At 46.3% G+C, this 17,934-nt stretch overlaps 1 protein-coding gene across 1 annotated transcript in view; it reads left to right on the top strand.

Moving 5' to 3' along the window:
- The window catches only part of PIDD1 (p53-induced death domain protein 1), an 80,802-nt gene that overhangs the window by 5,597 nt on the left and 57,271 nt on the right, over nucleotides 1–17,934 (top strand). Inside the window, exons 3-4 of the mRNA XM_038765380.1 lie at nucleotides 8,251–8,338; nucleotides 13,072–13,476. Of these exons, the coding sequence (XP_038621308.1) occupies nucleotides 8,251–8,338; nucleotides 13,072–13,476 (493 nt within the window). The remainder of the gene's footprint in view (nucleotides 1–8,250; nucleotides 8,339–13,071; nucleotides 13,477–17,934) is intronic.

The raw sequence follows: 17,934 nt of genomic DNA, 5'->3' as shown, positions 1-17,934 counted from the left end.
ATCACCTTGTAACCTCCCCAGTGCTTAGAATGGTGCTTTGCACATAGTAAGCGCTTAACAAATGCCATTATTATTATTATTATTATTATCCATCAGGAGCGGAACTGGAAAGCACGTGGCTCCCCGCCCCCAACGGGCTCATTCATTCATTCATTCATTCATTCATTCATCCATCCATTCATCCATACATTCATCCATCCATCCATCCATCCATCCATTCATCCATCCATTCATCCATCCATCCATCCATTCATCCATCCATCCATCCATCCATTCATTCAATCGTATTTATTGAGCGCTTACTGTGTGCAGAGCACTGTACTAAGCGCTTGGGAAGTACAAGTTAACAACATATAATAATAATAATAATGACGACATTTATTAAGCGCTTACTATGTGCAAAGCACTGTTCTAAGCACTGAGGAGGTTACAAGGTGACCAGGTTGTCCCACGTGGGGCTCACAGTCTTAATCCCCATTTTACAGAGGAGGTAACCGAGGCCCAGAGAAATGAAGTGACTTGCCCAAAGTCACACAGCTGACCAGTGGCAGAGCCGTATAGAGACGGCCCCTACCCAACAGCGGGCTCACATTCATCCATCCAATCAATCAATCAATCAGTCGTATTTGTTGAGCGCTTACTGTGTGCAGAGCACTGTACTAAGCGCTTGGGAAGTACAAGTTGGCAACATCTAGAGACGGTCCCTACCCAACAGTGGGTTCGCAGTCTAGAAGGGGGAGACAGAGAACAAAACAATACATATTAACAAAATAAAACAAATAGAATAGATATGTACAAGTAAAATAAATAAATAGAGTAATAAATACGAACAAACATATATACATATATACAGGTGCTGTGGGGAAGAGAAGGAGGTAAGGTAGGGGGGATGGAGAGGGGGAGGAGGGGGAGAGGAAGGAGGGGGCACATAGTAAACACCATTCATTAATATCTTTTACACCGAAAGCTCGTTATCGACAGGGAATATGTCCGCTGGTTCTGGTGTGTCTGGTGTGTCTGGTTCTAATCCCGGCTCCGCCAATTGTCAGCTGTGTGACTTTGGGCAAGCCACTTCACATCTCTGAGCCTCAATGACCTCATCTGGAAAATGGGGATTGACTGTGAGCCCCCTGTGGGACAACCTGATCACCTTGTAGCCTCCCCAGTGCTTAGAACAGTGCTTCGCACATAGTAAGCAATTAACAAATGCCATCATTCATTCATTCATTCATTTAATCATATTTATTGAGCGCTTACTGTGTGCAGAGCACTGGACTAAGCGCTCGGGAAGTACAAGTTGGGAACATATCATCATCATCATCATCAATCGTATTTATTGAGCGCTTACTATGTGCAGAGCACTGTACTAAGTGCTTGGGTAGTACAAATTGGCAACATATAGAGACAGTCCCTACTCAACAGTGGGCTCACAGTCTAAAAGGGGGAGACAGACAACAAAACAAAACATATTAACACAATAAAATAAATAGAATAAATATGTACAAATAAAATAAATAAATAGAGTAATAAATACTCTGGTCATGGGTTCTAATCCCAGTTCTGCCAATTGTCAGCTGTAGTAATAATAATAATAATGGCATTTATTAAGCGCGTACTATGTGCAAAGCACTGTTCTAAGCGCTGGACTGTGACTTTGGGCAAGTCACTTCACTTCTCTGGGCCTCAATTACCTCATCCTTCTAGACTGTGAGCCCACTGTTGGGTACGGACCGTCTCTCTATGTTGCCAACTTGGACTTCCCTAGCGCTTAGTACAGTGCTCTGCACACAGTAAGCGCTCAATAAATACGATTGAAGGAATCTGTAAAACAGGGATTGACTGTGAGCCCCCCGTGGGACAACCTGATCACCTTGTAGCCTCCCCAGTGCTTAGAACAGTGCTTTGCACATAGTAAGTGCTTAACAAATGTCATTATTATTATTATTATTATTATTATTATTATTATTATGGGAAGCAGCTTGGCTCAGTGGCAAGAGCCTGGGCTTGGGGGTCAGAGGTCATGGGTTCAAATCCCAGCTCTGCCAATGATCAGCCGTGTGACTTTGGGCAAGTCTCTTTATTGACTTGTCTCTCTTTATTGCTGAATTGTCCTCTCCCAAGCGCTTAGTCCAGTGCTCTGCACACAGTAAGCGCTCAATAAATACGATTGAATGAAAGTCACTGAACTTCTCTGGGCCTTAGTTACCTCATCTGTAAAATGGGGATTAAGACTGCGAGCCTTCGGTGGGACACCCTGATCACCTTGTAACCCCCCAGTGCTTAGAATCAATCAATCAATCAATCGTATTTATTGAGTGCTTACTTTGTGCAGAGCACTGTACTAAGCGCTTGGGAAGTACAAGTTGGCAACATATAGAGACAGTCCCTACCCAACAGTGGGCTCACAGTCTAGAAGAACACTGCTTTGCAAATAGTAAGCTCTTAATAAATGCCATTATCATTATTATTATTATTATTAGATACGATTGAAGGAACATATTTATTATTCTATTTATTTTATTAATGTTGTGCATATATCTATAATTCAGTGTATTTATTTTGATGCTATTGATGCCTGTCTACTTGTTTTGTTTTGTTGTCTGTCTCCCCGCTTCCAGACTGTGAGCCCGGTGTGGGCCGGGATCGTCTCTCTTTGTTGCTGCATTGTAGTTTCCAAGCGCTTAGTCCAGTGCTCTGCCCACAGTAAGCGCTCAATAAATGCGACTGAATGAATAAATTGAATGAGAAGCAGCGTGGCTCAGTGTAAAGAGCACAGGCTCTGGAGTCAGAGGTCATGGGTTCAAATCCCGGCTCCGCCAGTTGTCAGCTGTGTGACTTTGGGCAAGTCACTTCACTTCTCCATGCCTCAGTCACCTCATCTGTAAAATGGGGATGAAGATTGTGAGCCCCCCATGGGACAACCTGATCACCTCTCCAGCGCTTATAACAGCGCTCTGCACATAGTAAGTGCTTAACAAATACCATCATTATTATTATTAATAAATAATTATTATTAATAAATCCCAGTGTGGGCCAGGATTGTCTCTCTCTGTTGCTGTATTGGACTTCCCAAGCATTTAGTACAGTGCTCTGCACACAGTAAGTGCTCAATAAATAATGATTGAATGAACAAATATCATCATTATTATTATTAATAAATGTTGTCTGTCTCCTCCCCTTTTGGTAAAGTGCTCTACACACAGTAAGCGCTCAATTAATATGACTGAACGAATACCATCATTATTATTATTATTAATAAATGCTGTCTGTCTCCTCCCCTTCTAGGCTGTGAGCCCAGTGTGGGCCGGGATTGTCTCTCTCTGTTGCTGTATTGGACTCCCCAAGCGCTTAGTAAAGTGCTCTGCACACAGTAAGCACGCAATAAATATGATGGAATGAACAAATACCATTATTATTATTAATAATAAATGTTGTCTGTCTCCACTTTTGGTGAAGTGTTCTGCACACAGTAAGCACTCAATATGATTGATTGAACAAATACCATCATCATTATTATTGATAAATGTTGCTCCTCCCCTTCTAGGCTGTGAGCCTGGTGTGGGCCGGGATTGTCTCTCTTTGTTGCTGTATTGGACTTCCCAAGCGCTTAGTCCAGTGCTCTGCACATAGTAAGTGCTCAATTAATACGATTGAATGAACAAATACCATCATTATTATTATTAAAAAATGTTATCTGTCTCCTCCCCTTCTAGGTTGTGAGCCTGGTGTGGGCGGGGATTGTCTCTGTTGCTGTATTGGACTTTTGAAGTGCTTAGTAAAGTGCTCTGCAAACAGTAAGCGCTCAATTAATATGACGGAATGAACAAATACCATCATTATTATGATTAATAAATGTTGTCTGTCTCCCCTTCTAGGCTGGGAGCCCAGTGTGGGCCGGGATTGTCTCTCTTTGTTGCTGTACTGGACTTCTGAAGCGCTTAGTCCAGTGCTCTGCACACAGTAAGCGCCCAATAAATATGATTGAATGAACAAATACCATCATTATTATTATCAATAAATGTTGTCTGTCTCCTCCCCTTTTGGTAAAGTGCTCTACACACAGCGCTCAATTAATATGACTGAATGAACAAATACCATCATTATTATCATTATTAATAAATGCTGTCTGTCTCCTCCCCTTCTAGGCTGTGAGCCCAGTGTGGGCCGGGATTGTCTCTCTCTGTTGCTGTATTGGACTCCCCAAGCGCTTAGTAAAGTGCTCTGCACACAGTAAGCACGCAATAAATATGATGGAATGAACAGATACCGTTATTATTATTAATAATAAATGTTGTCTGTCTCCACTTTTGGTAAAGTGCTCTGCACACAGTAAGCACTCAATATGACTGATTGAACAAATACCATCATTATTATTATTGATAAATGTTGCTCCTCCCCTTCTAGGCTGTGAGCCTGCTGTGGGCTGGGATTGTCTCTCTTTGTTGCTGTATTGGACTTCCCAAGCGCTTAGTCCAGTGCTCTGCACATAGTAAGCGCTCAATTAATACAACTGAATGAACAAATACCATCATTATTATTATTAATAAATGTTGTCTGTCTCCTCCCCTCTAGGCTGTGAGCCCAGTGTGGGCGGGGATTGTCTCTCTTTGTTGCTGTATTGGACTTTTGAAGCTCTTAGTAAAGTGCTCTGCACACAGTAAGCGCTCAATTAATACGACGGAATGAACAAATACCATCGTCATTACTATTAATAAATGTTGTCTGTCTCCTCCCCTTCTAGGCTGGGAGCCCGGTGTGGGCGGGGATTGTCTCTCTTTGTTGCTGTATTGGACTCCCCAAGCACTTAGTAAAGTGCTGTGCACACGTAAGCGCTCAATTAATACGATTGAACAAATACCATCATTATTATTATTAATAAATATTGTCTGTCTCCTCCCCTTCTAGGCTGTGAGCCCGGTGTGGGCGGGGATTGTCTCTCTTTGTCGCTGTATTGGACTTCCTAAGTGCTTAGTCCAGTGCTGTGCACACAGTAAGAGCCCCATTAATACGATTGAATGAACAAATACCATCATTATTATGATTAATAGATGTTGTCTGTCTCCTCCCCTTCTAGGCTGGGAGCCCGGGGTGGGCGGTGATTGTCTCTCTTTGTTGCTGTATTGGACTTCCGAAGCGGTTAGTAAAGTCCTGTGCACACGTAAGCGCTCAATTAATACGATTGAACAAATACCATCATTATTATTATTAATAAATATTGTCTGTCTCCTCCCCTTCTAGGCTGTGAGCCCGGTGTGGGCGGGGATTGTCTCTCTTTGTCGCTGTATTGGACTTCCTAAGTGCTTAGTCCAGTGCTGTGCACACAGTAAGAGCCCCATTAATACGATTGAATGAACAAATACCATCATTATTATGATTAATAAATGTTGTCTGTCTCCTCCCCTTCTAGGCTGGGAGCCCGGGGTGGGCGGTGATTGTCTCTCTTTGTTGCTGTATTGGACTTCTGAAGCGGTTAGTAAAGTGCTGTGCACACAGCGCTCAATAAATATGATTGAATGAACAAATACCATCATTATTATTATTAATAAATGCTGTCTGTCTCCTCCCCTTTTGGTAAAGTGCTCTGCACACAGTAAGTGCTCAATTAATACGATTGAATGAACAAATACCATCATTATTATGATTAATAAATGTTGTCTGTCTCCTCCCCTTCTAGGCTGTGAGCCCGGTGTGGGCGGGGATTGTCTCTCGTTGTTGCTGTATTGGACTTCCCAAGCGCCTAGTAAAGTGCTCTGCACACAGTAAGCTCTCAATTAATACGATTGAATGAACAAATACCATCATTATTATGATTAATAAATGTTGTCTGTCTCCTCCCCTCTAGGCTGTGAGCCCGGTGTGGGCGGGGATTGTCTCTCTTTGTTGCTGTATTGGACTTTCCAAGCGCTTAGTCCAGTGCTGTGCACACAATAAGCGCTCAATAAATATTTTTGAATGAACAAATACCATCATTATTATTATTAATAAATGTTGTCTGTCTCCCCTTTTGGTAAAGTGCTGTGCACACAGTAAGCGCTCAATTAATACGATTGAATGAACAAATACCATCATTATTATGATTAATAAATGTTGTCTGTCTCCTCCCCTTCTAGGCTTGTGAGCCCGGTGTGGGCGGGGATTGTCTCTCTTTGTTGCTGTATTGGACTTCTGAAGCGCTTAGTAAAATGTCTGCACACAGTAAGCGCTCAATATGACTGATTGAACAAATACCATCATTATTATTATTAATAAATGTTGTCTGTCTCCTCCCCTCTAGGCTGTGAGCCCGGTGTGGGCCGGGATTGTCTCTCTTTGTTGCTGTATTGGACTCCCCAAGCGCTTAGTCCAGTGCTCTGCACACAGTAAGCGCTCAATTAATGCGATTGAATGAACAAATACCATCATTATTATGATTAATAAATGTTGTCTGTCTCCTCCCCTTCTAGTAAAGTGCTCTGCACACAGTAAGCGCTCAAGACGATTGAATGAACATATACCATGATTATTATTATTAATGAATGTTGTCTGTCTCCTCCCCTCCTAGGCTGTGAGCCCGGTGTGGGCCGGGATTGACTTTGATGCTGTATTGGACTTCCGAAGCGCTTAGTAAAGTGCTCTGCACACAGTAAGCGCTCAATTAATACGATTGAATGAACAAATGCCATCATTATTATGATTAATAAATGTTGTCTGTCTCCTCCCCTTCTAGGCTGTGAACCCGGTGTGGGCCGGAATTGTCTCTCTTTGTTGCTGTATTGGACTTCCCAAGCGCTTAGTCCAGTGCTATGCACACAGTAAGCGCTCAATACGATTGAATGAACAAATGCCATCATTATTATGATTAATAAATGTTGTCTGTCTCCTCCCCTTTTGGTAAAGTGCTCTGCACACAGTAAGCGCTCAATTACTACAATTGAATGAACAAATACCATCATTATTATGATTAATAAATGTTGTCTGTCTCCTTCCCTTCTAGGCTGTGAGCCCAGTGTGGGCAGAGATTGTCTCTCTTTGTTGCTGTATTGGACTTCCCAGGCGCTTAGTCCAGTACTGTGCACACAGTAAGCGCTCAATTAATACGATTGAATGAACAAATACCATCATTATTATGATTAATAAATGTTGTCTGCCTCCTCCCCTCTAGGCTGTGAGCCCGGTGTGGGCAGGGATTGTCTCTCTTTGTTGCTGTATTGGACTTCCTAAGCGCTTAGTCCAGTGCTGTGCACACAGTAAGCGCTCAATAAATATGATTTAATGAACAAGTACCATCATTATTATTATTAATGAATGCTGTCTGTCTCCTCCCCTTTTGGCAAAGTGCTGTGCACACAGTAAGCGCTCAATTAATACGACTGAATGAACAAATACCATCATTATTATGATTAATAAATGTTGTCTGTCTCCTCCCCTCTAGGCTGTGAGCCCGGTGTGGGCGGGGATTGTCTCTCTTTGTTGCTGTATTGGACTTCCCAAGCGCTTAGTCCAGTGCTGTGCACACAATAAGCACTCAATTAATACGATTGAATGAACAAATACCATCATTATTATGCTTAATAAATGTTGTCTGTCTCCTCCCCTTCCAGGCTGTGAGCCCGGTGTGGGCCGGGATTGTCTCTGATGCTGTATTGGACTTCCTAAGCGCTTAGTCCAGTGCTGTGCACACAGTAAGCGCTCAATAAATATGATTTAATGAACAAGTACCATCATTATTATTATTAATGAATGCTGTCTGTCTCCTCCCCTTTCGGCAAAGTGCTGTGCACACAGTAAGCGCTCAATTAATACGACTGAATGAACAAATACCATCATTATTATGCTTAATAAATGTTGTCTGTCTCCTCCCCTTCCAGGCTGTGAGCCCGGTGTGGGCCGGGATTGTCTCTGATGCTGTATTGGACTTCCTAAGCGCTTAGTCCAGTGCTGTGCACACAATAAGCACTCAATTAATACGATTGAATGAACAAATACCATCATTATTATGATTAATAAATGTTGTCTGTCTCCTCCCCTCTAAGCTGTGAGCCCTGTGTGGGCGGAGATTGTCTCTCTTTGTTGCTGTATTGGACTTCCGAAGCGCTTAGTCCAGTGCTGTGCACACAGTAAGCGCTCAGTAGATAGGACTGAGTGAGAGTGAGAGTGAGAGTGAGTGAGTGAGTGAGTGAGTGAGTGAGTGAGTGAGGCCTGGGGGCGGGGAGAGGGGTGTGAGCCCCTCCCCCAGCGGGCTGCCGTCGCCCTCGGCCTGCGGCCCGGAAGCTTGGGGTGGCTACTACTGGGCCACCACTGGGCTACTACTGGGCCACCACCAGGCCAGGACCGGCCCCCGGAGCAGGGGACCCCCCAGGTACCCGCAGGGACCCCCCAAAAACTTGGGAAAGTTGGCCAGTTCGGGGCGGGGCAGGCCTAAGGACAATCATCATCATGATGTTGGCATTTGGGAAGCGCTTACTATGTGCCAAGCACTGTACTAAGCGCTGGGGAGGTTACCAGGTGATCAGGTTGTCCCACGGGGGGGGGCTCACAGTCCTCATCCCCATTTTACAGACGAGGGAACTGAGGCACAGAGAAGTGAAGTGTATATGTTTGTACATATCTATGGAAAGAGCGCGGGCTTGGGAGTCAGAGGTCATGGGTTCGAATCCCGCCTCCCCCACCTGTCTGCTGTGTGACCTTGGGCAAGTCACTTCACTTCTCTGTGCCTCAGTTCCCTCATCTGTAAAACGGGGATTACGACTGTGAGCCCCACAGGGGACAACCTCATCTCCTTGTGTTCCCCCCAGCGCTTAGAACAGTGCTTTGCACATAGTAAGCGCTTAACAAATGCCAACATTATTATTATTATTATTATTATTATTATTAATGTCCCAGTCTTTTAGACTGTGAGCCCACTGTTGGGTAGGGACTGTCTCTTTATGTTGCCAACTTGTACTTCCCAAGCGCTTAGTACAGTGCTCTGCACACGGTAAGCGCTCAATAAATATGATTGATTTATCTATTACTCTATTTATGTATTTATTTTACTTGTATTTTACTCGTACATATCTATTCTATTTATTTTATTTTGTTAGTGTGTTTGGTTTTGTTGTCTCTCTCCCCCTTTTTAGACTGTGAGCCCACTGTTGGGTAGGGACTGTCTCTATATGTTGCCAACTTGCACTTCCCAAGCGCTTAGTACAGTGCTCTGCACACAGTAAGCGCTCAATAAATACGATTGATTGATCTATTACTCTATTTATTTACTTATTTTACTTGTATTTTACTCGTACATATCTATTCTATTTATTTTATTTTGTTAGTATGTTTGGTTTTGTTCTCTTTCTCCCCCTTTTTAGACTGTGAGCCCACTGCTGGGTAGGGACTGTCTCTGTATGTTGCCAACTTGTACTTCCCAAGCGCTTAGTACAGTGCTCTGCACACAGTAAGCGCTCAATAAATACGATTGATTGATCTATTACTCTATTTACTTATTTTACTTGTATTTTACTCGTACATATCTATTCTATTTATTTTATTTTGTTAGTATGTTTGGTTTTGTTCTCTTTCTCCCCCTTTTTAGACTGTGAGCCCACTGTTGGGTAGGGACTGTCTCTGTATGTTGCCAACTTGTACTTCCCAAGCGCTTAGTACAGTGCTCTGCACACAGTAAGCGCTCAATAAATACGATCGATTGATCTATTACTCTATTTATGTATTTATTTTACTTGTATTTTACTCGTACATATCTATTCTATTTATTTTATTTTGTTAGTATGTTTGGTTTTGTTCTCTGTCTGCCCCTTTTTAGACTGTGAGCCCGCTGTTGGGTAGGGACCGTCTCTCGATGTTGCCAACTTGGACTTCCCAAGCGCTTAGGACAGTGCTCTGCACACAGTAAGCGCTTAATAAATACAATTGATTGATTGATTGAAGGGGGAGACAGAGAACAAAACAAAACATATTAACAAAATAAAATAGAGTAGATATGTACAATCAATCAATCAATCGTGTTTATTGAGCGCTTACTGTGTGCAGAGCACTGGACTAAGCGCTTGGGAAGTACAAGTTGGCAACATATAGAGGCGGTCCCTACCCAACAGTGGGCTCACAGTCTAGAAAGTAAAATAAATCAATAAATAGAGTAATGAATCCATACAAAGATATATATATATATATATATATATATATATATATATATATACAGGTGCTGTGGGGAACGGAAGGAGGTAAGGCGGGGGGGAGGGAGTGGGGGTCTTCCTTAATAATGGCATTAAGTGCTTACTACGTGCAAAGCACTGTTCTAAGAGTTGGGGAGGTTACAAGGTGATCAGGTTATCCCGTGGGGGGCTCACAGTCAATCGCCGTGCCTCAGTTCCCTCATCTGTGAAATGGGGATGAAGACTGTGAGTCCCCCGAGGGACAACCTGATCACCTTGTAACCTCCCCAGTGCTTAGAACAGTGCTTTGCACATAGTAAGCGTGTAATAAATGCCATCATCATCATCATCCCCATTTTACAGCTGAGGGAACTGAGGCTCAGAGAAATGAAGTGACTTGCCCAAAGTCACCCAGCTGACAGTTGGCGGAGCTGGGATTTGAACCCACGACCTCTGACTCCAAAGCCCAGGCTCTTTCTGCTGAGCCACGCTGCTTCCGCCCCTGTGAGCCACTCCTGCCAGGGAAGGGGGAGGGTGTGGGGGTCCCCCTTGGTACCCCAGCCCCTCCTGATGGATGGACTGTTCCAGCTAGGTATAATAATAATAATAATGGCATTTATTAAGCGCTTACTCTGTGCCAAGCACTGTTCTAAGTGCCGGGGAGGTTACAAGGTGATCAGGTTGTCCCACGGGGGGCTCACAGTCTTCATCCCCATTTTACAGATGAGGTAACTGAGGCACAGAGAAGTGAAGTGGCTTGCCCAAAGTCACACAGCTGACAAGTGGCAGAGCTGGGATTTAATAATAATAATAATAATAATGGCATTTACTAAGCTCTTACTCTGTGCCAAGCACTGTTCTCAGCACCAGGGAGGTTACAAGGTGATCAGGTTGTCCCACGGGGGGCTCACAGTCTTCATCCCCATTTTACAGATGAGGGAACTGGGGCACAAAGAAGTGAAGTTGCTTGCCCAAAGTCACACAGCTAAGTGGCAGAGCTGGGATTTAATAAAAATAATAATAATAATAATAATGGCATTTATTAAGCGCTTACTCTGTGCCAAGCCCTGGTCTAAGCGCCGGGGAGGTTACAAGGTGATCAGGTTGTCCCATGGGGGGCTCACAGTCTTCATCCCCATTTTACAGATGAGGTAACTGAGGCACAGAGAAGTGAAGTGGCTTGCCCAAAGTCACACAGCTAAGTGGCAGAGCTGGGATTTAATAATAATAATAATACTAATGGCATTTATTAAGCGCTTACTCTGTGCAAATCACTGTTCTAAGCGCCGGGGAGGTTACAAGGTGATCAGGTTGTCCCATGGGGGGCTCACAGGCTTCATCCCTATCTTACAGATGAGGTGACCGAGGCGCAGAGAAGTGAAGTGGCTTGCCCAAAGTCACACAGCTGACAAGTGGCAGAGCTGGGATTTAATAATACTACTAATAATAATAATGGCATTTATTAAGCACTTACTCTGTGCCTAGCACTGTTCTAAGCGCCGGGGAGGTTACAAGGTGATCAGGTTGTCCAACGGGGGGCTCACATTCTTCATCCCCATTTTACAGATGAGGTAATTGGGGCACAGAGAAGTGAAGTGGCTTGCCCAAAGTCACACAGCTGGCAAGTGGCAGAGCTGGGATTTAATGATAATAATAATAATAATAATGGCATTTATTAAGCGCTTACTCTGTGCCAAGCACTGTTCTAAGCGCCGGGGAGGTTACAAGGTGATCAGGCTGTCCCACGGGGGGGCTCACAGTCTTCATCCCTATCTTACAGATGAGGTGACCGAGGCGCAGAGAAGTGAAGTGGCTTGCCCAAAGTCACACAGCTGACAAGTGGCAGAGCTGGGATTTAATAATAATAATAATAATAATGGCATTTATTAAGTGCTTACTCTGTGCCAAGCACTGTTCTAAGTACCAGGGAGGTTACAGGGTGATCAGATTGTCCCACATTCTTCATCCCCATTTTACAGGTGAGGTAACCGGGGCACAGAGAAGTGAAGTGCTTGCCCAAAGTCACACAGCTGACAAGTGGCAGAGCTGGGATTTAATAATAATAATAATAATGGCATTTATTAAGCGCTTACTCTGTGCCAAGCACTGTTCTAAGCGCCGGGGAGGTTCCAAGGTGATCAGGTTGTCCCACCGGGGGCTCACATTCTTCATCCCTATCTTACAGATGAGGTGACTGAGGCACAGAGATGTGAAGTGGCTTGCCCAAAGTCACACAGCTGACAAGTGACAGAGCTGGGATTTAATAATAATAATAATGATAATGGCATTTATTAAGCGCTTACTCTGTGCCAAGCACTGTTCTAAGTGCCAGGGAGGTTACAAGGTGATCAGATTGTCCCACATTCTTCATCCCCATTTTACAGGTGAGGTAACTGGGGCACAGAGAAGTGAACTGGCTTGCCCAAAGTCACACAGCTGACAAGTGGCAGAGCTGGGATTTAATAATAATAATAGTAATAATAATGGCATTTATTAAGCGCTTACTCTGTGCCAAGCACTGTTCTAAGCGCCGGGGAGGTTCCAAGGTGATCAGGTTGTCCCACGGGGGGCTCACAGTCTTCATCCCTATCTTACAGATGAGGTGACTGAGGCGCAGAGAAGTGAAGTGGCTTGCCCAAAGTCACACAGCTAAGTGCCAGAGCTGGGATTTAATAATAATAATAATGGCATTTATTAAGCGCTTACTCTGTGCCAAGCACTGTTCTAAGCGGCAGGGAGGTTATAAGGTGATCATGTTGTCCCACGGTGGGCTCAGAGTCTTCATCCCTATCTTACAGATGAGGTGACCGAGGTGCAGAGAAGCCCAAAGCCGCCCAGCTGACAGTCGGCGGAGCCGGGATTGGAACCCATGACCTGTGACTCCCAAACCCGGGCTCTTTCCTCTGAGCCCCGCCGCTTCTCTGGTATCGGCCTGGAGGAGCAGGGGAGGGGGGGCGTCGCCCGTCCCCCCATGTCCCCCCACCCACCCGCGCCTGCCGTCCTCCTCCGCCGCCGCCCGGTCCCCACCGGCTGTCCCTGGAGGCCCCGCGACGTGCCCGGGCCGGCCCGCCCGGCCCGTCGGAACATGCCCCGCTCGGGGAGGACCGCCGGCGGGCGGGGGCGGGCACGGCCGGGGATGCCACCCCCATCCCCGCGCTGGCCGTCAACCGGCTGCACCTGGACGTGGCCCCGGGTGGCTGCCAGCTGCTCCTGCGGCTGGCCCGCGAGCGGCCCCGCGCCCTGCTGCCCGTGGAGTTCCTCCGGCTGGATGCCAACCAGGAGCCCCTGCTGCCCGCCCTGGACGTCCTCCCCCGGGCCCTCCCGGCCCTCCGCTCCCTCGTCCTGAAGGGTGAGTGGCACCCCCACACCTCCCCCCCCCACCCCGGGCATCCGGCTTCCGCAGCTCAGGGGGCACGGGCTCGGCCCCGGCCTCAATCAATCAATCAGTCGTATTTATTGAGCGCTTACTGTGTGCAGAGCGCTGGACTAAGCGCTTGCGAAGTACAATCAATCAATCAATCAATTGTATTTATTGAGCGCTTACGGTGTGCAGAGCACTGGACTAAGCGCTTGGGAAGTACAATGAATCAATCAATTGTATTTATTGAGCACTTACTGTGTGCAGAGCACTGGACTAACCGTGGGCTCCGGGCCTTCCCTCCCGGCCCGGTCAGTGGGGTCACTAGCGGTGGGGTCACCACGGCTCAGCCAGGTGCTCGCCTCTTCATTCATTTGATCGTATTTATTGAGCGCTTACTGTGTGCAGAGCAGTGGACTAAGCGCTTGGGAAGTACAATCAATCAATCAATTGTATTTATTGAGCGCTTACTGTGTGCAGAGCACTGGACTAAGCCGTGGGCTCCAGGCCTTCCCTCCCGGATGGTCGACGGGGTCACTAGCAGTGGGTCACCGCAGCCTGGCTGGGTGTTCTCCCCTTCATTCATTCGATCGTATTTATTGAGCGCTTACTGTGTGCAGAGCACTGGACTAAGCCGTGGGCTCCGGGCCTTCCCTCCCGGATGGTCGACGGGTCACTAGCAGTGGGTCTCCACAGCCCGGCTGGGTGTTCGCCCCTTCATTCGTTCGATCGTATTTATTGAGCGCTTACGGTGTGCAGAGCACTGGACTAAGCGCTTGGGCAGTACAATCAATCAATCAATTGTATTTATTGAGCACTTACTGTGTGCAGAGCACTGGACTAAGCCGTGGGCTCCAGGCCTTCCCTCCCGGATGGTCGACGGGGTCTCTAGCAGTGGGTCACTGCAGCCGGGCTGGGTGTTCGCCCCTTCATTCATTCGATCGTATTTATTGAGCGCTTACTGTGTGCAGAGCAGTGGACTAAGCGCTTGGGAAGTACAATCAATTGTATTTATTGAGCGCTTACTGTGTGCAGAGCACTGGACTAAGCCGTGGGCTCCGGGCCTTCCCTCCCGGATGGTCGACGGGGTCACTAGCAGTGGGTCACCGCAGCCCGGCTGGGTGTTCGCCCCTTCATTCATTCGATCGTATTTATTGAGCGCTTACGGTGTGCAGAGCGCTGGACTAAACGCTTGGGAAGTAAAGTCAATCAATCAATCAATCAATCAATTGTATTTATTGAGCGCTTACTGTGTGCAGAGTGCTGGACTAAGCGCTTGGGAAGTACAATCAATCAATCAATCAATTGTATTTATTGAGCGCTTACTGTATGCAGAGCACTGGACTAAGCCGTGGGCTCCAGGCCTTCCCTCCCGGATGGTCGACGGGGTCACTAACAGTGGGTCACTGCAGCCGGGCTGGGTGTTTGCCCTTTCATTCATTCGATCGTATTTATTGAGCGCTTACTGTGTACAGAGCAGTGGACTAAGCGCTTGGGAAGTACAATCAATCAATCAATCAATCAATTGTATTTATTGAGCGCTTACTGTGTGCAGAGCACTGGACTAAGCGCTTGGGAAGTACAATCAATCAATCAATTGTATTTATTGAGCACTTACTGTGTGCAGAGCACTGGACTAAGCCGTGGGCTCCGGGCCTTCCCTCCCAGCCCGGTCAGCGGGGTCACTAGCGGTGGGGTCACCGCGGCCAGGCTGGGTGTTCTCCCCTTCATTCATTCGATCGTATTTATTGAGCGCTTACGGTGTGCAGAGCGCTGGACTAAGCGCTTGGGAAGTACAATCAATCAATCAATTGTATTGAGCGCTTACTGTGTACAGAGCACTGGACTAAGCCATGGGCTCCAGGCCTTCCCTCCCGGCCCGGTCAACAGGGTCACTAGCAGTGGGGTCACCGCGGCTCAGCCAGGTGCTCGCCCCTTCATTCATTTGATCGTGTTTATTGAGCGCTTACAGTGTGCAGAGCACTGGACTAAGCGCTTGGGAAGTACAATCAATCAATCAATTGTATTTATTGAGCGCTTACTGTGTGCAGAGCACTGGACTGAGCCGTGGGCTCCAGGCCTTCCCTCCTAGCCCGGTCGGCGGGGTCACTAGCGGTGGGGTCATCGCGGCCCGGCCGGGTGCTCGCCCCTTCATTCATTCGATCGTATTTATTGAGCGCTTACGGTGTGCAGAGCACTGGACTAAGCGCTTGGGAAGTTCAATCAATCAATCAATTGTATTTATTGAGCGCTTACAGTGTGCAGAGCAGTGGACCAAGCCCACCCCTCTCTCTTCCCACCCCCAGCCGTGGGCTCCGGGCCTTCCCTCCCAGCCCGGTCTGCGGGGTCACTAGCGGTGGGGGTCACCGCGGCCCGGCCGGGTGCTCGCCCCTTCATTCATTCGATCATATTTATTGAGCGCTTACTGTGTGCAGAGCACTGGACTAAGCGCTTGGGAAGTCCAAGTTGGCAACATATAGAGACAGTCCCTACCCAACAACGGGCTCACAGTCTAGAATAATAATAATAATAATAATGGCATTTGTTCATTCATTCATTCAATCATATTTATTGAGCGCTTACTGTGTGCAGAGCACTGTACTAAGCGCTTGGGAAGTACAAGTTGGCAACATATAGAGACGGTCTCTACGCATCTCTCTGCCTGAATGTCTTTGTGTGCTTGTGTGTAAGTCTTTGTGCTTGTATGTGTACCTGCAAGACACTCTCTACGTGTCTCTCTGTCTCTGAGTGTCTTTGTGTGAGTGTGTGTCTGTGATGCTCTCTATGCATCTCTCTGCCTGTCTCTGTCTGAATCTTTCTGTGTGTGTGTGTGTGTGTGTATGTGACACTTTCTATGCATCTCTCTACCTCTCTGTCTGAGTGTCTTTCTGCGTGTGCATGTGACACTCTCTACACATCTCTCTACCTGAATGTCTTTGTGTGTGTGTGTGTGTGTTTGTGTGTATGTCTTTGTGCTTGTGTGTGTATGTGCAAGACACTCTCTACGCGTCTCTCTACCTGTCTCTGAGTGCCTTTGTGTGAGTGTGTGTCTGTGATACTCTCTGTGCATCTCTCTGCCTGTCTCTGTCTGAATCTTTTTGTGTGTGTGTATGTGACACTTTTTCTACGCATCTCTCTACCTTTCTGAGTGTCTTTCTGCATGTGTGTGAGACACTCTCTACACATCTCTCTACCTGAATGTCTTTGTGTGTGTGTTTTTGTGTAAGTCTTTGTGCTTGTGTGTGTATGTGCAAGACACTCTCTACGCGTCTCTCTACCTGTCTCTGAGTGCCTTTGTGTGAGTGTGTGTCTGTGATACTCTCTATGCATCTCTCTGCCTGTCTCTGTCTGAATCTTTCTGTTTGTGTGTATGTGACACTCTCTACGCATCTCTCTACCTGTCTCTGAGTGTCTTTGTGTGAGTGTGTGTCTGTGATACTCTCTACGCATCTCTCTGCCTGAATGTCTTTGTGTGTGTATGTGTTTGTGTGTATGTCTTTGTGCTTGTGTGTATATGTGCAAGACACTCTCTACACATCTCTCTACCCGTCTCTGAGTGCCTTTGTGTGAGTGTGTGTCTGTGATACTCTCTATGCATCTCTCCGCCTGTCTCCGTCTGAATCTTTCTTTGTGTGTGTATGTGACACTTTCTACGCATCTCTCTGCCTGTCTCTGTCTGAATCTTTCTTTGTGTGTGTATGTGACACTTTCTACGCATCTCTCTACCTTTCTGAGTGTCTTTCTGCGTGTGTGTGAGACACTCTCTACACATCTCTCTACCTGAATGTCTTTGTGTGTGTGTTTGTGTGTAAGTCCTTGTGCTTGTGTTTGTATGTGCAAGACACTCTCTACGCATCTCTCCACCTGTCTCTGAGTGTCTTTGTGTGAGTGTGTGTCTGTGATACTCTCTATGCATCTCTCTGCCTGTCTCTGTCTGAATCTTTCTGTTTGTGTGTATGTGACACTCTCTATGCATCTCTCTACCTGTCTCTGAGTGTCTTTGTGTGAGTGTGTGTCTGTGATACTCTCTACGCATCTCTCTGCCCGAATGTCTTTGTGTGTGTGTTTGTGTGTGTGTCTTTGTGATTGTGTGTGTATGTGCAAGACACTCTCTACGCATCTCTCTACCTGTCTCTGAGTGTCTTTGTGTGAGTGTTTGTGTGTATGTCTTTGTGCTTGTGTGTGTATGTTCAAGACACTCTCTACGTGTCTCTCTACCTGTCTCTGAGTGTCTTTGTGTGAGTGTGTGTCTGTGATACTCTCTATGCATCTCTCTGCCTGTCTCTGCCTGAATCTTTTTTTGTGTGTGTATGTGACACTTTCTACGCATCTCTCTACCTTTCTGAGTGTCTTTGTGTGAGTGTGTGTCTGTGATACTCTCTATGCATCTCTCTGCCTGTCTCTGTCTGAATCTTTCTGTTTGTGTGTATGTGACACTCTCTATGCATC

Source organism: Tachyglossus aculeatus, chromosome 22, assembly GCF_015852505.1.
Source record: "Tachyglossus aculeatus isolate mTacAcu1 chromosome 22, mTacAcu1.pri, whole genome shotgun sequence".
Taxonomy (NCBI): Eukaryota; Metazoa; Chordata; class Mammalia; order Monotremata; family Tachyglossidae; genus Tachyglossus; species Tachyglossus aculeatus.
The sequence above is the reverse complement of the archived record's forward strand: the minus strand, read 5'-3'. Positions and strand labels throughout refer to the sequence as shown.